The sequence below is a fragment of the Helianthus annuus genome, chromosome 3 (genome assembly GCF_002127325.2).
Source record: "Helianthus annuus cultivar XRQ/B chromosome 3, HanXRQr2.0-SUNRISE, whole genome shotgun sequence".
Classification (NCBI taxonomy): Eukaryota; Viridiplantae; Streptophyta; class Magnoliopsida; order Asterales; family Asteraceae; genus Helianthus; species Helianthus annuus.
In genome coordinates, this window is record NC_035435.2 from 31,430,208 (window position 1) to 31,450,069 (window position 19,862).

The 19,862-nt window shown below is 40.6% G+C and overlaps 1 protein-coding gene and 1 long non-coding RNA gene across 2 annotated transcripts; one reads left to right on the forward strand and one right to left on the reverse strand.

Annotated features, from left to right (window-relative positions):
• The first annotated feature begins 17,117 nt into the window (after nt 1-17,117).
• Nucleotides 17,118-17,989, forward strand: LOC110927702 (EG45-like domain containing protein). The gene is made up of 3 exons (XM_022171166.2): nt 17,118-17,292; nt 17,456-17,729; nt 17,824-17,989. Exons 1-3 carry the CDS (start codon nt 17,184-17,186, stop codon nt 17,828-17,830), a joined length of 390 nt encoding a protein of 129 aa, XP_022026858.1. The 5' UTR covers nt 17,118-17,183; the 3' UTR covers nt 17,831-17,989.
• Nucleotides 17,990-18,495: 506 nt separating this feature from the next.
• LOC110927703 lies at nt 18,496-19,397 on the reverse strand. Its single transcript, XR_002585835.2, has 2 exons — nt 19,211-19,397; nt 18,496-18,774 (listed from the first exon to the last, which is right to left on the reverse strand). It is a non-coding gene; the product is annotated as an uncharacterized LOC110927703 (long non-coding RNA).
• Between the last annotated feature and the right edge of the window lie 465 nt (nt 19,398-19,862).

Genomic DNA, 19,862 nt, shown 5'->3' on the forward strand with positions numbered 1-19,862 from the left:
CTTTACTTTCGGGAGTAAGACCTGATTGCAAGTATGCAATGATTGGTGTCATCCAGGATGTTGTACCGTACTGGATGACATTGACTTGGCTGAGGGGTACTGAGGGATTTTGCAGAATCTCAATGCATATCTCCTTTTCCAGTTGTTGGAAGCTGGTGGATGCGAGTTTTAAAAATGCATCCGCGGGTATGTTTTCAGTCATGTTGATATGGAGGATATTGAAGGAAGTGAACTTTGATTTCAGTTGTAGGGCTTGTTCGAGGTAGAGGATCATGATATCCCCCTTTATGGTATAGTCGCCACGCACTTGCCCTGCAACTAGTAGTGAGTCGACGTGTGCCTCCAAATTTTGGACGCCGAGTTTGACTACCAGACGCAACCCTGCCAGTAGGGCCTCATACTCTGCCTCGTTGTTTGTGCCTTTGAAATCGCGGCGAATTGCATAGGTGAGCTCTTGGCCATCGGGGCTTACGAGTCGCAGACCTGCACCTGCACTGTCCTCGTTGGATGCACCATCGGTGTATAGTGCCCAGATATCCGATGAGGATGGTGGTGGTGTAGGGTTTTGTTCTTATTCGCATTCTTGGATGCGATTTGCCGGTACCTCGGCAACAAAATCAGCTAGAACTTGGCCTTTGATCGCGGGGCGCGGTTTATAGATCAATGTGTGCACACCCAGTTCAATGGCCCATTTTGCTAATCTCCCAGGGATTTCGGGCTTGGTGAGGATCAGCCCGATCATGTAGTTGGTTAACACGGTGATAACGTTATTTGTAAAGTAACGTCGTAACCGTCTCGATGCGTGCACCAGTGCGAGTACCAACATCTCCATGATCGAGTACCTTGTCTCTAGGTTATTGAGCATTTTGCTGATATAGTAGATGGGTGTTTGAACTCCCTCTCGCTCCACTATGAGTACCGCACCCACCGCATTGTCTGCGGCACATAGGTATAAGATAAGTGGTTCTTTCTTGCGTGGTGCGATTAGACTTGGGAGTTGGGTCAAGCACTCTTTCATCTCCCGGAAAGCGTTTTCAGCCACTGCGATCCACTGGAATTGTTCCTTTTTTAAGCAGTTCCGCAGAGTCTTGATGAAAGGATAAGATTTAGCTGCATGATTGGCTAAAAATCTGTTTAGCGCTGCTAGCCGGCCGGCTAGTCGTTGCATATCTTTCATTGTGGAAGGCGATGGCATACGCTCGATCGCCTTAACCTTTTCCGGGTTTACCTTAAATCCATCTTTGGTGACGATGAATCCAAGGAACTTGCCTTCTTCCATTCCAAACGACTTCGCGTGGCACCCCTGTCATGTCAGCAGGTGTCCATGCGAAAATATCTTCATTACGGAAGAGGAGTTGCTTTAGGTGCGCTCTGATGTTGTTGGACAAGGCATGTCCCAACGTGACCATTCGCTCTGGGTATCTTGCATTAAGAACCCATTTCTCCGGTTGGGTGTTGGGGGTAAGCCTTGCCGTTTTTGTCGGACGTAGCTCGTCCGTGGACATAACCTCTCTGCGGGCATAGATTATCACAACCCCCGTCTCAGTTGGGAAACCGATGGCAGAGTGGGGGACAGATGTATTCATTTTAAAATTGCCTTGGGACTCTCGTCTGAGAAGTACGTCGTATCAGGAGGTGTGGGGTAAAACCATGAAGTTTACCTCCTCCGTTCGCATGTGCCTTTCGTTGGTAAGGCGCACGGGGAAAGTGATTTGGCCCAGGGGGAATATGGTTTCCCCCGTGAATGCGGCCAAACGGTAATCTACCGGCTGCAACCGATCCTTATCTTCTTGATCAAACTGGTTGAAGCACTGCTCATATATAATGTCAGAAGTACTGCCCGGGTCGATGAATAATCGCTCCGTGCAGTAGTGAGCTAGGTAGCCTGTAATGACGACGGCGCGTCTGTCGCGCGGACCGTCTCAGACTTTTGGAAAGACGACTTGTTCGTCTTTCCAGTCATTGTCCGGTCTTCTTGCCGCCTTGCGCGTCTTTCAACGTCCTCCATTGATCATGTGGGTTGAGGCCGCATACATGGTCCTTTTACCCGTGGAGGTGTCCTCGTTGTGGGGGGTGATGCGCTTGGCTTGCTTTTGCGCGGCTGTCAACAAGTGTTGCAGCTTCCCCTCCTTCAGGGCTCGCTCAATGTCCAGTCAGAGACTAATGCAGTTGTTGGTTGTGTGGCCCGAGTCCTTGTGATACTCACAGTAAAGCGTGAGATCCTGGTTCTTTTTGGACTTCATTGGTTGGGCCGGTCGCAAGGATTGTGCGTCCGTGAGGAGGACATCACTTGGCGACTGGTTGATCTCGGTCCAATTACGGTCCCGAGATTCTTTCTTGGATGCCCGGTTGTCGCGCTGGGCATTAATCGTTGCCTTTGTGTTGGGTTGGTGGCTGCGTGGGATGTACGGTTTGGAATCGTTGCCACGATTCCACGTGTTCGGGTTGCGCTTGTTATTGCGCTTGGAGTCTTGGCGGGAGGATTGACCTTCCGCTTGGGGCTGTGCCTTGGCAGTGTGCGGTTTGAGAGACCGCTGAGTTTGGGCGTACGTCTTGACCGCGACCATGACGTCATCCTACCTCTCTGGCAAGCCCTCCTTGCCTGAGATGGTCATAACCATTTCATCGTCCTTGACGGCTCGAACGAAATGGTTGCGTGCCACTTGATCTGCTACTCCGCCGATCTCGAGGCACTCTTTATTGTGGCGGACGACAAACGATTCCAGACTTTCGTTGTCTCCGCGCCAGATGTTCATGACGTCCATGGAATCTCGTTTGTGACGACGCTGCTGGCTGAAATGTGCAAGGAATCTTGCTTGCAGGTCTTCAAATGAAGCCAGTGATCCCACTGGCAAAGAATCGAACCAAGCCCTCCCCAGACCAGTGATGGTCTGGGGGAAAAATTGACACCAAGTGGCCTCGTCCCACTTGCCATTGCACCCAGCGCCGGTAAAAATGTTCATGTGGTCGTCCGGGTCGGACGAACCATTGTACTTCCCAATCGTTAGTGGGAGTTTATTCGTTGTGCAATCTCCGGTACAAATTTGGAGTTTTCGGCCGCGAATTTCAGCCTGTAGGCCTGGGTTTGGTTGCGCTTAGCAGCGCGGAGGTATGTAGTGTGGGGTGCCGTGGGAGGAACGTAACTGTGTCCTCCTGGTTGGCTGTTAGTCGTGTGAGACTCCCAGCAATATGTATGGTCGTCCAGGTCAGTACGATCTTACCCCTCGTTACGGGGTTGTGGTCCCAGGCGGCTATGGATTCCGGAGCTGCGGTGGGCTGTAGACTGCCGCCTGGTTTCGCCATGAGCGCCTAGGCGGCTATGTATTGGGCCCCTGCGGCGGGACCCATATGTGGAATCGTCGTCATTGAGCATGCGAACGTCGCAGTAAGAGGAACCGCAGTACTCGTGCCTGCTGCGAGAGGCTGGGTGTGTGGGGACCCTACCGTAGTATTGCAAGGTACGACCCACAGGTGTATGTGGTGCGGGGGTGAGACCGCCGGGAATTTGCGCTTCAGCGCAAGCTCTATTGTATGATGCGGCCAGCATAGTTTGTTGTTGGTAGTACCAGGCATGGAGATCCATGCCCGGAGGTATCACCGAAGCATACTGTAAAAAATCTGGTGTGAATGTGGGGGGAGTGCACCCTTGTGTAGATGTGCCGATGTGGCCAACATTTTGGGCTGGGGGAGCAGTCCACACATGCCCTGGGTTTGAGGGGTTTAGACTTTCCCCGGTAGCATTGTTTAGACGATCAGACATGATCTCAAGAAAGAAAGAGATGTGAAAAAGTGTTAAGAGTAGCGATGGGCGCCAATGATGAAACAGTGCTTAACCAAGAGAGGTTATTTCACTGTTCTCGTCAAATAGGGTTAATCCCTTCTTTCCGATGATCGATGGCTGGAGCGTCAGCTGGGCTGTCTCCTGCACAAGGAAAACACAGCGTGACTCGTAACAAGGAGGAAGGGGTGGGGGGTGCTTGACGGGTAGTCCGTAGGACAACCCTTAAGTGGTATAAATGATATTAAAATCCCGCATTTAATTGGGTAATTGTCTAGAATTAGATAACTACGGTTGCTTGTGTTTCAGGTACATTTGGGGCTTAAAAGTGTGGAAATGAAGCTTCGAATAGGCGCAATTGGATTGGAGATTGAAAGATGGAGAGTATATGAAAAAAATCAATTATTGTTATGGAAGAATTAAGAGGATAACATTATAGAGGACGAAATTACGAGAATGTAGGCGAAAACGGTGAAGAAAACGGAGTTGAAACGAAAAAGTTATGCTGAAAACAAAATTGCATGCTGAAGCCTACCGTAATTTACGGTAGCTACCGTAAATTACGGTAGACCCCAGCATTTTTCTTCCACCGTAAGGCAGTAGAGACCTACCGTAAGCCATTCCAAGCCACCGTAAGCTACGGTGGTACCGTAAATTACGGTGGAGGCCAGCGAGAAATGTGTAACTGCCCTATTTTATGATGTTTTATTGTGTCTTTTCAATGCCAATCATGGTGGACGGTTTTGGAGCAGTTTAGGGGCGATTTTTGGCTATCTTCTTGTGTTCTTGAGTGGTCTAAACATGAGGACTTTGTTTTGGATTTGAATGAACAAAGGTTTGATTGTGATGATGATTCACCACACTATGAGCGGCTAGGTTTGCTTGGTGATCGTCTCGAATGTAAGGTTTACTTGTGACAATTATGTTTTGTTCTTTAATTTCTGTAATAATAGACTTTGCCTGTGTTGTTTAGTTTATTATGGTGTTTGAATGATTGTTTGTAAATTGTTAATGTGTGTTTGATAATAGTTCTAAACCATACATTCTTGGTGCCGTTGGCAATCGAGATATCATGGGAGGGATTAGGGTTGGATATATGTTGATTGGTCATCGGGTAACAACCTCGCGTTCTAGGAATCCGAGTAGTTAGTTCCCTTTCATCACAAACAATTGATCTTGCATGAGCTATGTCTATGTAGTTCTTTCCAGTTGAACATAAACCTTGATTGTCACTTAAAACCTGAAACTCGGGATGATCGCTACCTTCTTATCCTGTTACAAAACTTAACTTTGATTTGTAATCTAATTTAGTTCAATTTAGACAATTAAAACCAAACAACCAAATCAGTGAATTTACTTTTCTTGCAATTTAGTTTACTTTAGTTAATTTAGACATACATCGAGATAGCACATATTCCACAAACTCCCTGTGTTCGATACCCACTTACCGCTAGCTAATTAGTTGTAATTGGATTAAATTTGATTGTGACCACGACATCACGTCAAATTTTGGCGCCGTTGCCGGGGAGTAGTGCGCAACGTGTGTTATCTTGTGTGTTAGTTTGAAAAAAAAAATAAAAAAAAAACCAAAAAGATTTCTTTTATGTTCATGATTTACACTTGGTAGTTGAGTTGTGTTGTGCAGGATGACAGGGCATTACACAAATTTCAGCTTATTTACGTGTAGATTGTGCGGGGGTCCACGACATCCATGTATTGGTTGCCACGAGGCTCACTACAGGAGGGCACATGGAAAACCGGTGTCTTATGTTTCACAGCTTCCACCTCCATCATACGTTGACGATTATGAATCAGAAATGGAGGATGACTATTATTCATATGGATACGAGCGGGACGAGGAAGTTTATTATGAGGCAAGGATGGATGGTCTATGTTTTTTTTGCGGTCGCGATCACACTTATGATTATGATGTGTGCCCGGTGTATTCGAAAAACCCGCAGTATTGGAATAAAAAGATGATGGAAGCGCGCATCTATAGACCGTATCAGGGATATCGACAATATCATCCCGAAGAATATTCTGAGCCCGAGGGTGTTTATGTTTATGAGACCGAGGAGGAAAAAGAGCTTGCTGTATTGGAAGTAACTTTGTCCAAACTCGAGCAATATTTAGCAACACCCAACCTGTCCGATGTAGACCGAATCAGCTGCTTGGTTTCTAAGTGTCATACTTTAAAATTGAAGATAGAGATAGAAGAACGCCTCTCACCATTACCTGACGATACTAGAGATTATTCTCACATGAAGGAGGAGGTTGTGGAGGATAATACCACACCAATGAGTCCTTTATCTGATGAAGAGTCACTTGTAGATCAGATGATGTGTGCAGATTATGAGGTAGAGCAGGCTGATGGGATGGATATGTGCGCCGAACCTCTTCCCATATCAATGATTCAAATTAACAAGTGTGGGGAAGAGGGTTCGAGGAACAAGATGAGAAGGGTGAAACTACCAGACATTAAGGTATATGTCATGAAGTGGACTAGCAAAGCCTGTAGGAGCAGCTTTAACATGCCAAATATACTGACAAATCTATGGAGATGGCATGTAAATTTCCGGGCATTTGTTGGAAATGCTGCGGGTAAGTGTGCATTAAGACCATCATAACGCATATCAGGTATGGTCTGGCTGAAGACCTTTAAACTTAGCGCTCTCGGGAGGCAGCCCGAGGATGTAGAGTATTGTATTTGTGTTTTGTTTTGTTTTGCTTTGTATGGTTTTGTTTTGGTGTTGTGTTTGTGTTTCGGCAGGTTATTACGTTTCAACCCTCGCGGATGCAATGATTCAAGTGTGGGGATGTTTGGCAACATCCCTGTTGAGATATCGGCGAATCTAAGAGATGTTTTTGAACCGGTCCGATTACCGCAGCTTCATCACTACCAACACTGGTAATTTACTAATCAGGTCGTGTCTTGTTCTCATCTTGTGCACCTTTGTATATATTCATGTTTAAGTTTTTGGTTGGGCGGTTGGGTGGTGTTTTGATATGTTTAGTGATGGGTTGTGAAAGTTGGTGGTGTTTTTAGTTATATATAAAAAAAAACAAAAAGAAAGTTGTGGTTTGAGTAGAGAAGCAACAATTGATGTTGTAGTGGTTTAAGCGATCTTTCCTTCAAAACCATACATTGGGGACAATGTATCTCAAGAAAGAAAGAGATGTGAAAAAGTGTTAAGAGTAGCGGTGGGTGCCAATGATGAAACAGTGGTTAACCAAGAGAGGTTAATTCACTGTTCTCGTCAAATAGGGTTAATCCCTTCTTTCCGATGATCGATGGCTGGAGCGTCAGCTGGGCTGTCTCCTGCACAAGGAAAACACAGCGTGACTCGTAACAAGGAGGAAGGGGTGGGGGGTGCTCCTTGTTACCACTCTCCGGCGTGAGAATCAGTAATTTGCTTGTGAAGCAAAGTTTGTGATAGTAGTAGTAGTAGTAGTAGTGAGAGAGTTGTGAAGCAATACCTCAAACCTGGTTTAGGATGGGTATTTATAGCTGAGGAGCGAAGGAGGGTGGTTGAGTGGACAGACTGACGACGCGCCGCCCTTATTCAGGTGTGTCAGGCGTGTCGGCTGTGGAGGTAAAGCCACGTCTTATTGCGGTGTCAGTCTGTTGCTTACGTATGGGCTGACAGGCGACTGTCATTGGTGCCACTTGCTCTGTGGTGTCAGTCCCACTTGCCTTGTGGGCAGGATGCGGTGCCGCGCCGGCGCCGCATCGCTGCCTGCGGTAACTACTGTTGTTTCCGCGTTCTCACTCTGGCGAAGACTGCGGGATGCGGTGCCAGGCCGCGTCGCCACTTTTGGCGACTGTTGCTGTTGCCCAGATCCCTTGTCGTGATGAAAGTGTTCATAGGACGTGGTGTTAGGCCGCATCGCTATGCGTACACCCATTTTCATACACAAGGTAAGTCTTCTTCCTATCGCTTGACCGATTGGATTCGACTGCTATGTTCGCGCGTGCCCGCATGGACACAGATAAGTTCTTGCTGGTGGGGGTTTTTTGATAAGGGTAATGGTCACTCGCAGCCATGCTGGTGCGAGATCTGGGACCATATGTAACACCCCGTGTCTTCGAATGTCAAAGTCAAAGTCAAAGTCCAAGTCAACTTTGACTTTCTTTGACTGTAGATAGTCGATTTTGTGTTTTAGTTGTATTATGTGGAGTAAGTGTTGTAATCAGCAAGAACCGAAGTAATCGAATGTGTTTTAACGCGAACCGATCTACGACTGTGAATGATAGGAAGTAACAATGCGATAAAGTTAACCTAATCAGCAATCAAACCGATCTAACAATCAATCGAACTCGAGACTCGAATTATGCAAATTGTGGTATTGTTATACGTGTGTGTGTGCCTTATGTGTTACTTGTGCGTGTTTACTTTATGTTTGGTGTGGTATTCAAGCAAATCAATCGAAAATCGAATCGAAACTCGAAAAGCAATCGAACTCAATCGAAACCGACATCGAAACGTGACTTATAGAAGATTGCATGTTAGATATAGTGGTTGGGATTAAAAGTAATTTGACTAGGAACTCTATCGTATCCATATCATCGTCCATCGAAATCGAAACGTCGAAAATCGTCGCAAAATACTCGAAGTGCGTGGCGGATCGAACAGGAAGCATCCTGATCGAACAGGCCAGCCGATCGGCTAGCACCTTGCCAGCCGATCGAGCAGCCCACTCGATCGGAGCTCCCAGCCGATCGGCTGCCACTTTCCTCTTTTGGAAGCCTATAAATAGGGCTGTCATTGTCATACTTTCCATTTTTGGAAAAATCTGACCGAACCAGCCATCTTCTTCACCTTTTCTCAGATTTCTCTCAATCCCGGTAAGTTTTTACTCTAATTCTTGTACGTTTTTTTATCATTACTTGATTCTACACCTTTCTATCTTTCAAAACTTGAATTCTAACCGTGAAATCACCAAGATCTAGGTGTTCTTGGGTGATGTCATCATGGTGTTCTTGGAGAACTTCAAACTTTGACATCATTCAACCATGAATAGCTTAGATCTAACCGATTTCCACATAAACAAGTTAAGATCCATCATAGATCTAGACATTTTCATGATGTGAAGGATTGAAAGAAGGATTTCCATCTTTCTTTTAACTCTTTTACACTCAATGCCTTCAAACCGATAGAAACGAAGCTTGAACCGGCTAACTAATCATTTGAATAGTTAAAAGGTTCAAGACTCAGATTCTATGAACAAGGTTCGCCGATTTCGGGTTAAACTCTAAAACCGACATTCCGAACTGTTCACCGGCCGGACTTGGGTGATTCCTGTTTGAGCCAAGGGAACAAGTGGGAACGAGGGTTATCATAGTTCAACACGTTGTCAAGATACCTTGAAAGAATGACAAATAAACAAACAGCCAAGTGTTAGACGAAAGGCCGACCAGGTCAGAAATGCTGGCCGAACGGCTAGGCTGTTCGAACAGCCCAGCCGATCGAACACACCAGCCGATCGACCGGGCTAGCCGATCGGCTAACACATGGCGTCCCACCCATCCGAACTTTTGAAGTATAGTATTGACGAAGTAATGTTCAATCGAATGGGTCACTCGATTGGTAAACATTACTGTTCGGATCATGAGATACAATGCTTCAACACTTAATCGTTTTCACAACTCGTTCGTAGTAAGGAATGTCAGCCGATCGAACAGACTGTTCGATCGAGTGACATTCAGTGGAGGACCACTCCTGAAGTTCCTAGCCGATCGGGTAAGCTAGCCGATCGAGTGAGCTAGCCGATCGAGCGAACCGCTCGATCGACCGACTTGAAAGGTAGGAACACTTCAGTGTTCTCAAATGCTGCAACGAAAACTTCAAAAGTTCAAATCCTCAAACACAAACACACCAGAGGAAGAAACAATTCACTCGAATGGTCCAGCCGATCGAGCCAATCGACCGATCGAACAGGACTGTCCAAACCAATACACCAGTCGATCGAACGGGCCGTCCGATCGAACCTGCCGTTCGATCGACCAGCCCATTCGATCCATCCATACTTGTTTACTTTTCTGCGTTACTTATCGTTATTCTATCGAACTATTCAGGCATCTTACTCTCAGCGCTCCCTTCAATCCACAATCAATCACTGTGAGTATACTCGATCCCTTTTTGATTTTAGCACTTTTGGGTGTTACATACGTTACCTATCAAATCACAACCAAACACAAACTATTTGAACGCTAACCGAATGCATGTGCTATTTGACTAAATGAATGCTGTTTATTATGTTTACACGTGGAATGCTATCTACCTGCCTTAGCAACATAGTACTATAGTTTGGACTCAGCACCCGTTCACACGGGGGTTGTTAAGGACAAATACTTGCATGTATTACGGTGGTAATCATGTATTGCGAACCGTCTCGGACGGTCAACCCGCAGTCGTTGGTACCGATGGTCCCATGTCGATAATTAACATGCATCGTTTTCCTCTGTGTACGTGCCTGGTTATGCGTACACTATTCAAACTCTATATGGTATTACTAAACTTGTGTGCTCACCTTTACATTCTATGTATTGACTTTATTTTAACGTATGTGACAGGTGTTTAAGGTGTTAGCTTGCTAGGAAAGCGAGGCAATAATAAAGCTTTAGAGCCCATCTAGCAGTTGTAGGTCGTAGCCTACCTAGGGGTCTCTAGAAGCGAATAAACTATAGCCATGGAGTCTCAATGACTCTGGGCAGTACTTTTAAACATTTGGTTTGTAATAAATTGAATCTGAGTTGTCGAAACAGTACTAATTGTTTAGTTGTATTCTATGATAACTTGGTTATTTATTTGGGATACGGTATGGGACGTATCACTTAACTGAATTTGTAATAATAGTTGTTGTGGAAACTTCTGGACAATCTGTTTCGCTCAGTGCCGTGCCCCGATGATTCCGCCATCGGTTGGGGTGTGACACCATACCCCTTCAGCCCTTAAGGAGGGTCGATTGTTATTGACTAATGGACTAATATCATTGCAAGGTATTGGACTTGTCCCACATCAGTTATATAGGCTCTCTCACCCACCAATGTGGGACAAGTCCTATACCTTGCAATGATATGAGTCCATAACAATCGAACCTCCTCGTTGGTTACCACAATGTTGGTCACAACTGGCTCTTTCCAGGCCACCACTCCAAGCCTCGTTGGTCACGGCCACGTTGGTCACGACTGGCTCTCTACAGGCTAGCACTTCGTGGGCCACCGCTCCAAGTTCTGGCTCTAATACCAATGTGATATATCAAATGAGAGAACTAAACCCAAAAGACTAGTCTGGTGGGTGAGAGAGCCCTTTTGTTTTGGTATATAAAACCCACATTGGTTGTCCATATAAGCAATGTAAGACAAGTCCCAAACCTTGTAATGGTATTATTCCATAACAAGGTAAGATCCGATAAGATGTATGAGAAACCACACATACATAGATATATACAATCTTGCATCCTTCATCCATGACTTTCTTGTAGGTTCATGATTTGGACCGTGACCCGTGATTAGTGTGCGATTATGTTCAAGACGGGAGAGATTAGAGACAGATAAACAAAACTTCTTTGTATAAATTCGGTAGTATAACGTTACAAAGCGGCCCGATTACAAGCTGACCGAACAATACCAAAGGAGCATACATCCGGGAGAGACCAAGTGGTGATCTCTCCCCCAAAGTCTAAAACCTTCCTCCAAACTCTCTGTTTGCAAATGAACAAGGGGTTGGTATTTATAGCCACACCCACTTGTCTTGCAAACACAAATGGTCAAACACATAACCTTCTCGTTTCACTTCAAACGAGTGGGTCAATACACGTTCGTTTGACCGTTTCACTAACTATTACATAATCAGCATAAAATAAAGCTAAACTATTCGAACATCATCGGACACAAAAACTGCACCAACATTTCTATTACTTTCAATTAATAAATATAATTAATTGAAGAAACATGAATGAATTATGTTGTACTTAGGACTTTAAAGGTGTACATAATGTTTTAAACTCTGTAAGTCTTCATACTATTTATATTTAGTTATCAAATATTTTATAAATTTTTAAAATTGATGACATGATATTCAAGTATTTTACCATAGGATACAAATATTTTAAACCTAAAATGTAAAAAAAATACACTAAAATTTCTAGGATAAATGTTGATATATATATATAAAGGGGAAGGTTAACTTGAGAATTGTAAGAAGGAATAAAAAACCATTCAAAATCAATTTTTTAGTAAAACCTTAATTATAATTATAATACAACATTAAAAAAGTATTTACAATTATATAATTCATCTCTCATATCTCCTCTGAAAATCACTTTTAACAAATTTCACACATATGAAAATATAAGACGTTTACACAAATGTAATTTTTTAATTTACAAATACATGTAAATTTTAGTGTGTAAATTAAATTTCGGATATTGTATTGGAATAACAATAATAGTATATTTTTTAAATATGAATGGTTTTTAATCAAGTTCGTGGTTCTCGATCATGTAATATATGAGTTCTCATTTTAACATTACCCAATATATGTGTGGAGCACATGCGTGTGTGTTCTTGTCTTTAAAAGATTGATGGTCCATTAGTAACCTTTTTTGATGAACACGGGTTAAAGTTTAGGTTATATCAATGCGCTTAAAAGAATTGATTTCATAAAACTATGATAACTTACCTGAAATGCTAATGCTTTCTTAAGTTGCATCAAAACTTCTTTTGTTGTCGGTCGCTTTTCTCTTTCATGATGTAAGCATCCGTAGGCAATCTTTTGGAATGTAGTTAATGAGTTTGGCTCGATATGTTCCCTTATTTGCTCGAACACTACCTCATAGTGCTTTCCTTCTTCAAATTTGTTTTTAATGAAATTAGGTAGATAGTGACCCTCATGCTTGTGAATTATAAACGTAGATCTTCCACACAACATCTCAAATAAAACCACACCAAATGAATAAATATCAGATTCTATAGTTAGGAATCCTGATTTCTGTAAAGTGGGTCCAAGTATCCTCGTGTGCCAGAAACATGATCGATAACATAGTCTGTTTCATGAGTCAATGGCCTTATTAATGAAAGTCAAAATCAACAAGTTTCTCTTTCCAGCCATGGTTTAGTAAAATGTTAGAAGATTTGATATCCCAATGTATCACCCTTTCTTGTTTTCCAACTCCTCCATGAAAGAAATACAACGCATTTGCAACGTCAATGCATATATTAAGTCATTCCACCCATGTATAAGAGAAGGATCACTCAAATACTTATCAAGACTTCCTTTGGTGCATACTCATAAATAATGATTTTTCATTCTTTTCATCACAATAGCCTAAAAGACCAATGACATTCTCATGCTTATACTCCAAAAGAATTTGGAGCGCACTCAAGAATTGTAGTTCCCCTTTTCCAAACCTCGTACCAATTGCTTTGCAACAACGATTTTAAATCCATCACCATCTTGAAGGTTTCCTTTATAGACTTTCACAAATCCTCCACCTCCAATGCAATTGTCATTATGAAAGTTTTTGGTGGCCTGATTTATGTCTCAAGTGAAATTCTTCGATTTTCATTGTTGGTTTTCTGTTGAACATGACATACCAAAACAAAACACATATATTGTTATGAATAGCCAAGTACGCCATGATCATGATGCTTCCTAAGCCCATTTGCTTGGAAGTGAGAGGTTGATCCTTAGGGAAGGCCTTCATGCCGACCGAGACCTCTCCAAAGTTAGGATCCTACATCCTACCTTTGATCATCCATGTGAAGAATAAGGCATCATTAGATTATTTCACTAAATATATGTAATATATAAGCGTTGAGAGACACTTTGTTGCACATATACTTACACTTAGGCTAGAGGTTGAAGAACATGAAGAGTGGTAATCGCCATTGGTAAAAGTGTTTCATATGGTTGTAATCTTTATGCCTTCTTAAACTCTTGGATTAGTTAATCTTATTAATATAATGCTTTTCTCTTATTTAGTGTGTTTATCCTTTACTAATTCTTTATTTATTATCTTTTGTGACAAGATTGCATGACCCCTTTGAAACTAAATTAACTTAACATCTTAATCTAACTGTATTAATTTAACCTATCATAACTTGAGTAAGGTGTGCGTATGACTTCTAGTACCTTTAATCAGCTCCAGTGTGCTTAATAAATCATGGAAGGTGAAGCTTATTAGTACACTCATGGCGTACAACAACCCATATACTAATAAGAGAAATCCGAACTTGGTTTACTAAGACTATTATTATGTAGACTTCTTGTATTTAACCAGCTTTGGGTGACAAGCTTCTTGTATCGAAATGGATCTTAGGGTAATAACAGGCTTCTGGTATTACATTGAGATCCACTGGGAAGACTTCTGGTATTGCACCAAGATCCTTTTGGGGGGTAAAAGTTAAGATGATAACTTAATGGGGGAATATGGTAATCTGGTGGAATAGAAGATAACCGGTGAAAGGGGTCTATTTTGCTTATTCGGTAACTTAATTAATTTGATGTCTAAATCGCTTCAATTATTGTAAAAGACCCCAAAATGTGTGATCCAATTTGTTAAGCTTGAAATGCAAACACCTATCAATTAAGTTATGAAAAGATAATATAACCAAGATGGCCTCAAGACAATCTTGTTGTGGCATATCGTTTACTAGTCAAAAGGCTAAGGAAGGTTTATTATGGACATATTTCTAGACCGGTCTATCGATATGTTGTGACAAGATTAAGGGGAGTTCGCAACCAGACCAAGGAAGCCACTTCTAATCCTATTAAAATATAAAATAAAAGACTTAAACATTTTCATCATTTTATAAGATAGACTATATTAATTAAGAAAGACTTATCCAAGAGTCATATTTTACTATTTTAGTCTACTAAACTAACTACAAATAAGGATGGTCATAATAATAATAAACGGTAGAGTAAAGGAAGCGCGTTCCTTGGATGTTACTTGATTCTTATCAAAAGTTATACTATATGCGATGGGTTCTCTGCCTGTTGCGTGTATTTAGATTAATAAAAATCATTTTTATAAATTTAAAGCTAGATAATTGTGTTCCTTAGTTATTAAGTTAACACATTTAAGTGTGCTCAATATTATCAAATTAATATGCATAATTCACATGACATCAGGTATATAAGGTTATCAAATGCACTAATAATGGGTCTTCTATATCCCATTCCATATATGCCGATGACATTATTGTTCTTGGTGAATGGTCAAAGGAAAATGTTAGCAACCTTAGGTGTATTCTTAGATGCTTTAACTTGGCGTCAGGGTTAAACGTAAACTTGGCAAAAATTAGCGTTTATGGCATTGGTATTGATCAACAAGAAATTCACAACATGACAAATTTCCTTAGGTGCAAAAGTTGTAGTTTTCCATTTAGACATTTCGAGTTGGCTATGAGAGCAAATATGAATCTTGTCAAAAACTGGAAGCCTATGGTTGACATCTTCAAAAACTGCGTAGCTATATGGAAAGCAAAACAACTTTCCTATGGTGGAAGAGTTACTTTATTCAAGCTCCGGTTCTAGAAATCGATAGCTTGGATAGATTGAGAAGAGTATTATTTTGGGGTGGCTCTGAAGAAAAGGCAAAAATGAATTGGGTGGCGTGGGATATAGTTATGGCCCAGATGGAATATGGCGGTTTGGGTTTTGGATCATTGAAGAATGCTAACCTAGCTATGTTGGCAAAGTGGTGGTGGAGATTCAAGGTAGAAGAAAAGGGTCTTTGAAGGAGAGTTATATGGGCCATTCATCATAATTCACGATCATGGTCCGCTATCCCGGCAAAGATCTCTATATGGGCCATTCATCATAATATACAATATTCATCATACTCTTCAAAAATGGGAATTGATCTTCATATGAAAATCCGGAACAAGGTGGGTAATGGGGTGAACACTATGTCTTGGCTCGATTTATGTGTCGGGGACAATCCTCTTCACGAAAGGTTGCCTACCTTTTTTTGCTTTGAAAAATTAAAAAATGCAGAGTATTGGAACATATAATGCGGGTTGGAGGTGTAAATCACTTATACTGGGATTGGGTGAGGCCTATGGAATAGGGGCAAAAGTTGCTGAACTCGCTAGCTTGGCTGCCCCCTTGCTGTTGTATCGTTCTCAGATTTGCCAGAGAAAGTCGAGTGGGGCTTGCATCCTTCTGTTTTTTCGGTTGCAAGTTTAAAGTCGGTATTAAAAACACGAACAAAATGCTCATGTGGAGTAAACGGGTACCAAAGAAAGTCGGTTTCGTTGTTTGGCGAGTGGAAAAAGAACGCCTTCCAACTACATCGGCTCTGGTGGGGAGGAATATTCAAGTGAATATGGATAGGTTTGCATTGTATTAGGAATACGTGGAGACAAGCGAACACATTTTTGTCTCATACCTTTTTGCTCAGACGATTTAGTCCCTTGTTACTCAATGGTGCAAGATCCCTCGGTTCTTCGATCATGGAATAAGAGATATTCTTGACTTACATATTAATATGTCGGGTTATGTTAAGAAGAAGCAAGCCTTACATGCCATAGTCCATGTCACTATTTGGAGCCTTTGGTCAGCGAGAAACAAGATAATTTTTAATGGTACTTACATGCCGGTGTCAAACATTATGGAGGAAGTAAAGGCTACGAGGTACTTATGGGTTAAGAAACGATCTAAAGACTCGACTCTAACCTGGTAAAATGGAGGAGATTTGAAGGCTTTGGTTAAACTCGGTTGAGATTTGGCTTGGATACTTTATTTTGGTTTATGGCGTGCAAATATTTGATGGTTTTTTGTTAAGTTTATTTTGTAAATTTGGTGTAGACCCTTGCTAAATTTAATAAAGTTTTATGTTGACCATTTAAAAAAAAATACTCAAATTAGGAAAGGGACGTTTACCCAAATATATCTATACCTACTATTCACTAATATTATGGCAACTAGCTTCAAATTTTGATATAATAACCATTTTGTAGATTTCGATTAAACAAAAAGATTCAGGTTAATCAAGTTTACTACAAAGTCATTTTATTTATTTATTTATTTATTTATTTTTTTTTTTTTGTAGATTTCGATTAAACAAGAAGATTCAGGTTAATCAAATTTACTACAAAGTCATTTTATGTTTTTAAATGGAGCAAAAATATTGATTTTAAGGATGGATAAAGCAAATTATTTTGGATGATCTAGAACTTTAAAGACCAATAATTTCACGTATGCCCACTTCCGTGACATCCTAACTCATTTGTATTTTGTTGAAAATTCTTAAAAGAAAATTCTTACTTCCATCTTATAACATCCAACTTTGTTTTAGCCGCTATAAAAGCATTGCCTTTTTTATTTCTTTTCACAAATTAAGTAAACAACTTCATAAAATACATTTACAGGGTCTAGAAAAATATATTCAAAAAATGGTATTCATGACTAGAGCTCTTATCTTGGTTTCCATGGTAGCATGTCTCACATCAATTGCTCACGCCATTGCTGGCCAAGCGACTTTCTACACTCCGCCCTACGTTCGTAAGTATACTTTCATCAAAGATTAACTAAACCGATTTGTCTTTGTACGTGTATATCATCTTGAGTCTTTGTACATGTATATTATCAAAGATTAACTAAAACCGATTTGTTTTTGTACGTGCATATTATCTTGAGTCTTTGATTGTGTTATGTATACATGTAGCATCCGCATGTTTTGGCAACGGAGACCGTGGTGTTATGATTGCCGCAGCAAACATCGGCTTATTTGCCAACAGAACAGCCTGCGGGACTAGGTATCGTGTGACTTGTACCGGAACCACCTCAACTGTTTTGCAACCTTGCACAGGCAATAGTGTTGATGTTACCATTGTTGATGTTTGTGTCTCATGTGCACAAAATCAACTTGATCTTTCTCAAGAGGCATTTGCGGTGATTGCTAATCCTGATGCGGGGAGAATTAACATTGAATATGTCCGGTAACTATACACAAAACCCCCAAATTTCGTATGTTGAATTTACAAACTTTTTTATGGCACTTTTGACTAACTTCGGATTCTTTGTAAATGACAGGATCTGATTAAATAAAATATGCATTCAACATGCCAAAGATCAACACCATGTATGACTTTTCTTTAAATAAATGAGACAATAGGGTAATATAACCGTTGTTTATGTGTCTCATGACATCGTGTCCAGTCATTTAATAAAATGGTTTGTCTAAGCTATTATTTAAAAACACAAACTCTAGTAATGCATGTCTACAATTATTCATAAATTTCTGATCGTGCCATACATTTTACATTCATATTTTATTGCTAAATTATTTATTTTATTAAAGTATCTAATTTTAATATAACCTAACTATATATAATAACTTATATTTAAATATATTACATAATTTATAATTGAAACTTAGAAAATGAAATAATATAAATATACACATATTAGTAATGGGTAGGGTTCAGCGTGAACAACCTCCCAAGAATGAATTGTGTGAACAGATATGAACCATTGATTTCCTTTTTACACTACTACAAAACAGATCTTTAGACGGGGTGATATGGGAAACCACACCGGTTTAAAATCAATTCTTAATAGATGGTGTTCAATTTTAACACCGACTTAAACTTGATGAACACCGTCTTTTAAATTTCAAAACATTTCAAATATTAATTAAAACAAATATTTTTTAACATCGTCTTATAAACATTTGCTGAAAAAAAAAATTTATAATAAAAAAGGTTTTCGAGAAATACATCAAGCTTACCAATGGAACATTTTCAAATCAAACCAAAACAATACACATTCAAATCGGAAATAAACCCATAGACATCCAATTCGGAAATAATCCCGTCAAATTACAAACATTTGTTGAATGCATAACAAATTACGTTAAATTGTATAAATAAACTACATAAGCTAATCTAACGAGATACCTAACTCTCTAAAAAACTTCGGCATCAACGTCATCAACAAAACATCTATTTCATTCTCTGTAGCCTCTCTCGTGTCGTGCCACATCTAAAATAAAAGTAGATAGAAAGAGTTATTGCAATTCACTACAAGAAAAATACCTTATAGGGACGACATTTTTTCAGCTTATAGAGAGGGAATGTTGTCTCTATAGGCATTTTTTCACCTATAGAGATGATATGTTGTCTCTGTAAGGTTTTGTCTCTATAGCCTCGTCCCTATAGCCCAAAGAGTCGTCCCTATAAATGTCTTTGCTATAGACAAATTTATAGAGACGACATGTCGTCTCTACAAGTTTGTACAAAAATATTTTTAAACCCAATAAAGACGACATGTCGTCTTTATAGGTTTTCTTAAAAAAAATTTCTATGAAGTCATAAAACATATTCAAACAACATAGAAAATCACTTCAGGAAAACTAATGAAATAGCCTTTACAAAGAATCAGACAAACATGTTAAACTATAACAACAAATAATACTTACTTGTTCATAAAAAAAGCTTGTCTTTTAACCTTGACAGCTTGACTTCTATACATGTTTTCCATTGACCCGTTCAGTAGCTCTGTAAAAAAACATGGTACAAATTTACAAAGCCTATCACTAGGGGTGCAAACGAGCCGAGCTACTCGCGAGCTACTCGAGCTCGGCTTGTAAAAAAGCTCGAACGAGCCGAGCTTAAACGAGCTCGAGCCCGAGCTTCGCTTATCGAGCTCGAGCCGGCTCGCGAGCCTAATCGAGCTTTCTGTTTATATATTTTTTATTAATATATTAAACATATATTTATATAATAATAATTACCATTTATATAAATATAAAAAAAATAACTAAATTATATGTATAATAATAACTATAATTAATATAAATTAATTAATAAATATTAAACGAGTCGAGCCTGAGCCGAGCTCGAGCTTGAAAAATTACCTTCAAGCCGAGTTCGAGCTTGAGAAATAAAGCTCGAATCGAGCCGAGCTCGAGCTTTCATGTGTTAAACGAGCTCGAGCTCGAGCCTGAGCCTAGTCGAGCTCGGGCTCGGCTCGTTTGCACCCCTAGCTATCACTATGCCAAAATACATAATAATTCATCTTAACCTTTATCACATAAACATTTAGATCAGTCCAACCACAATGAAATGAAA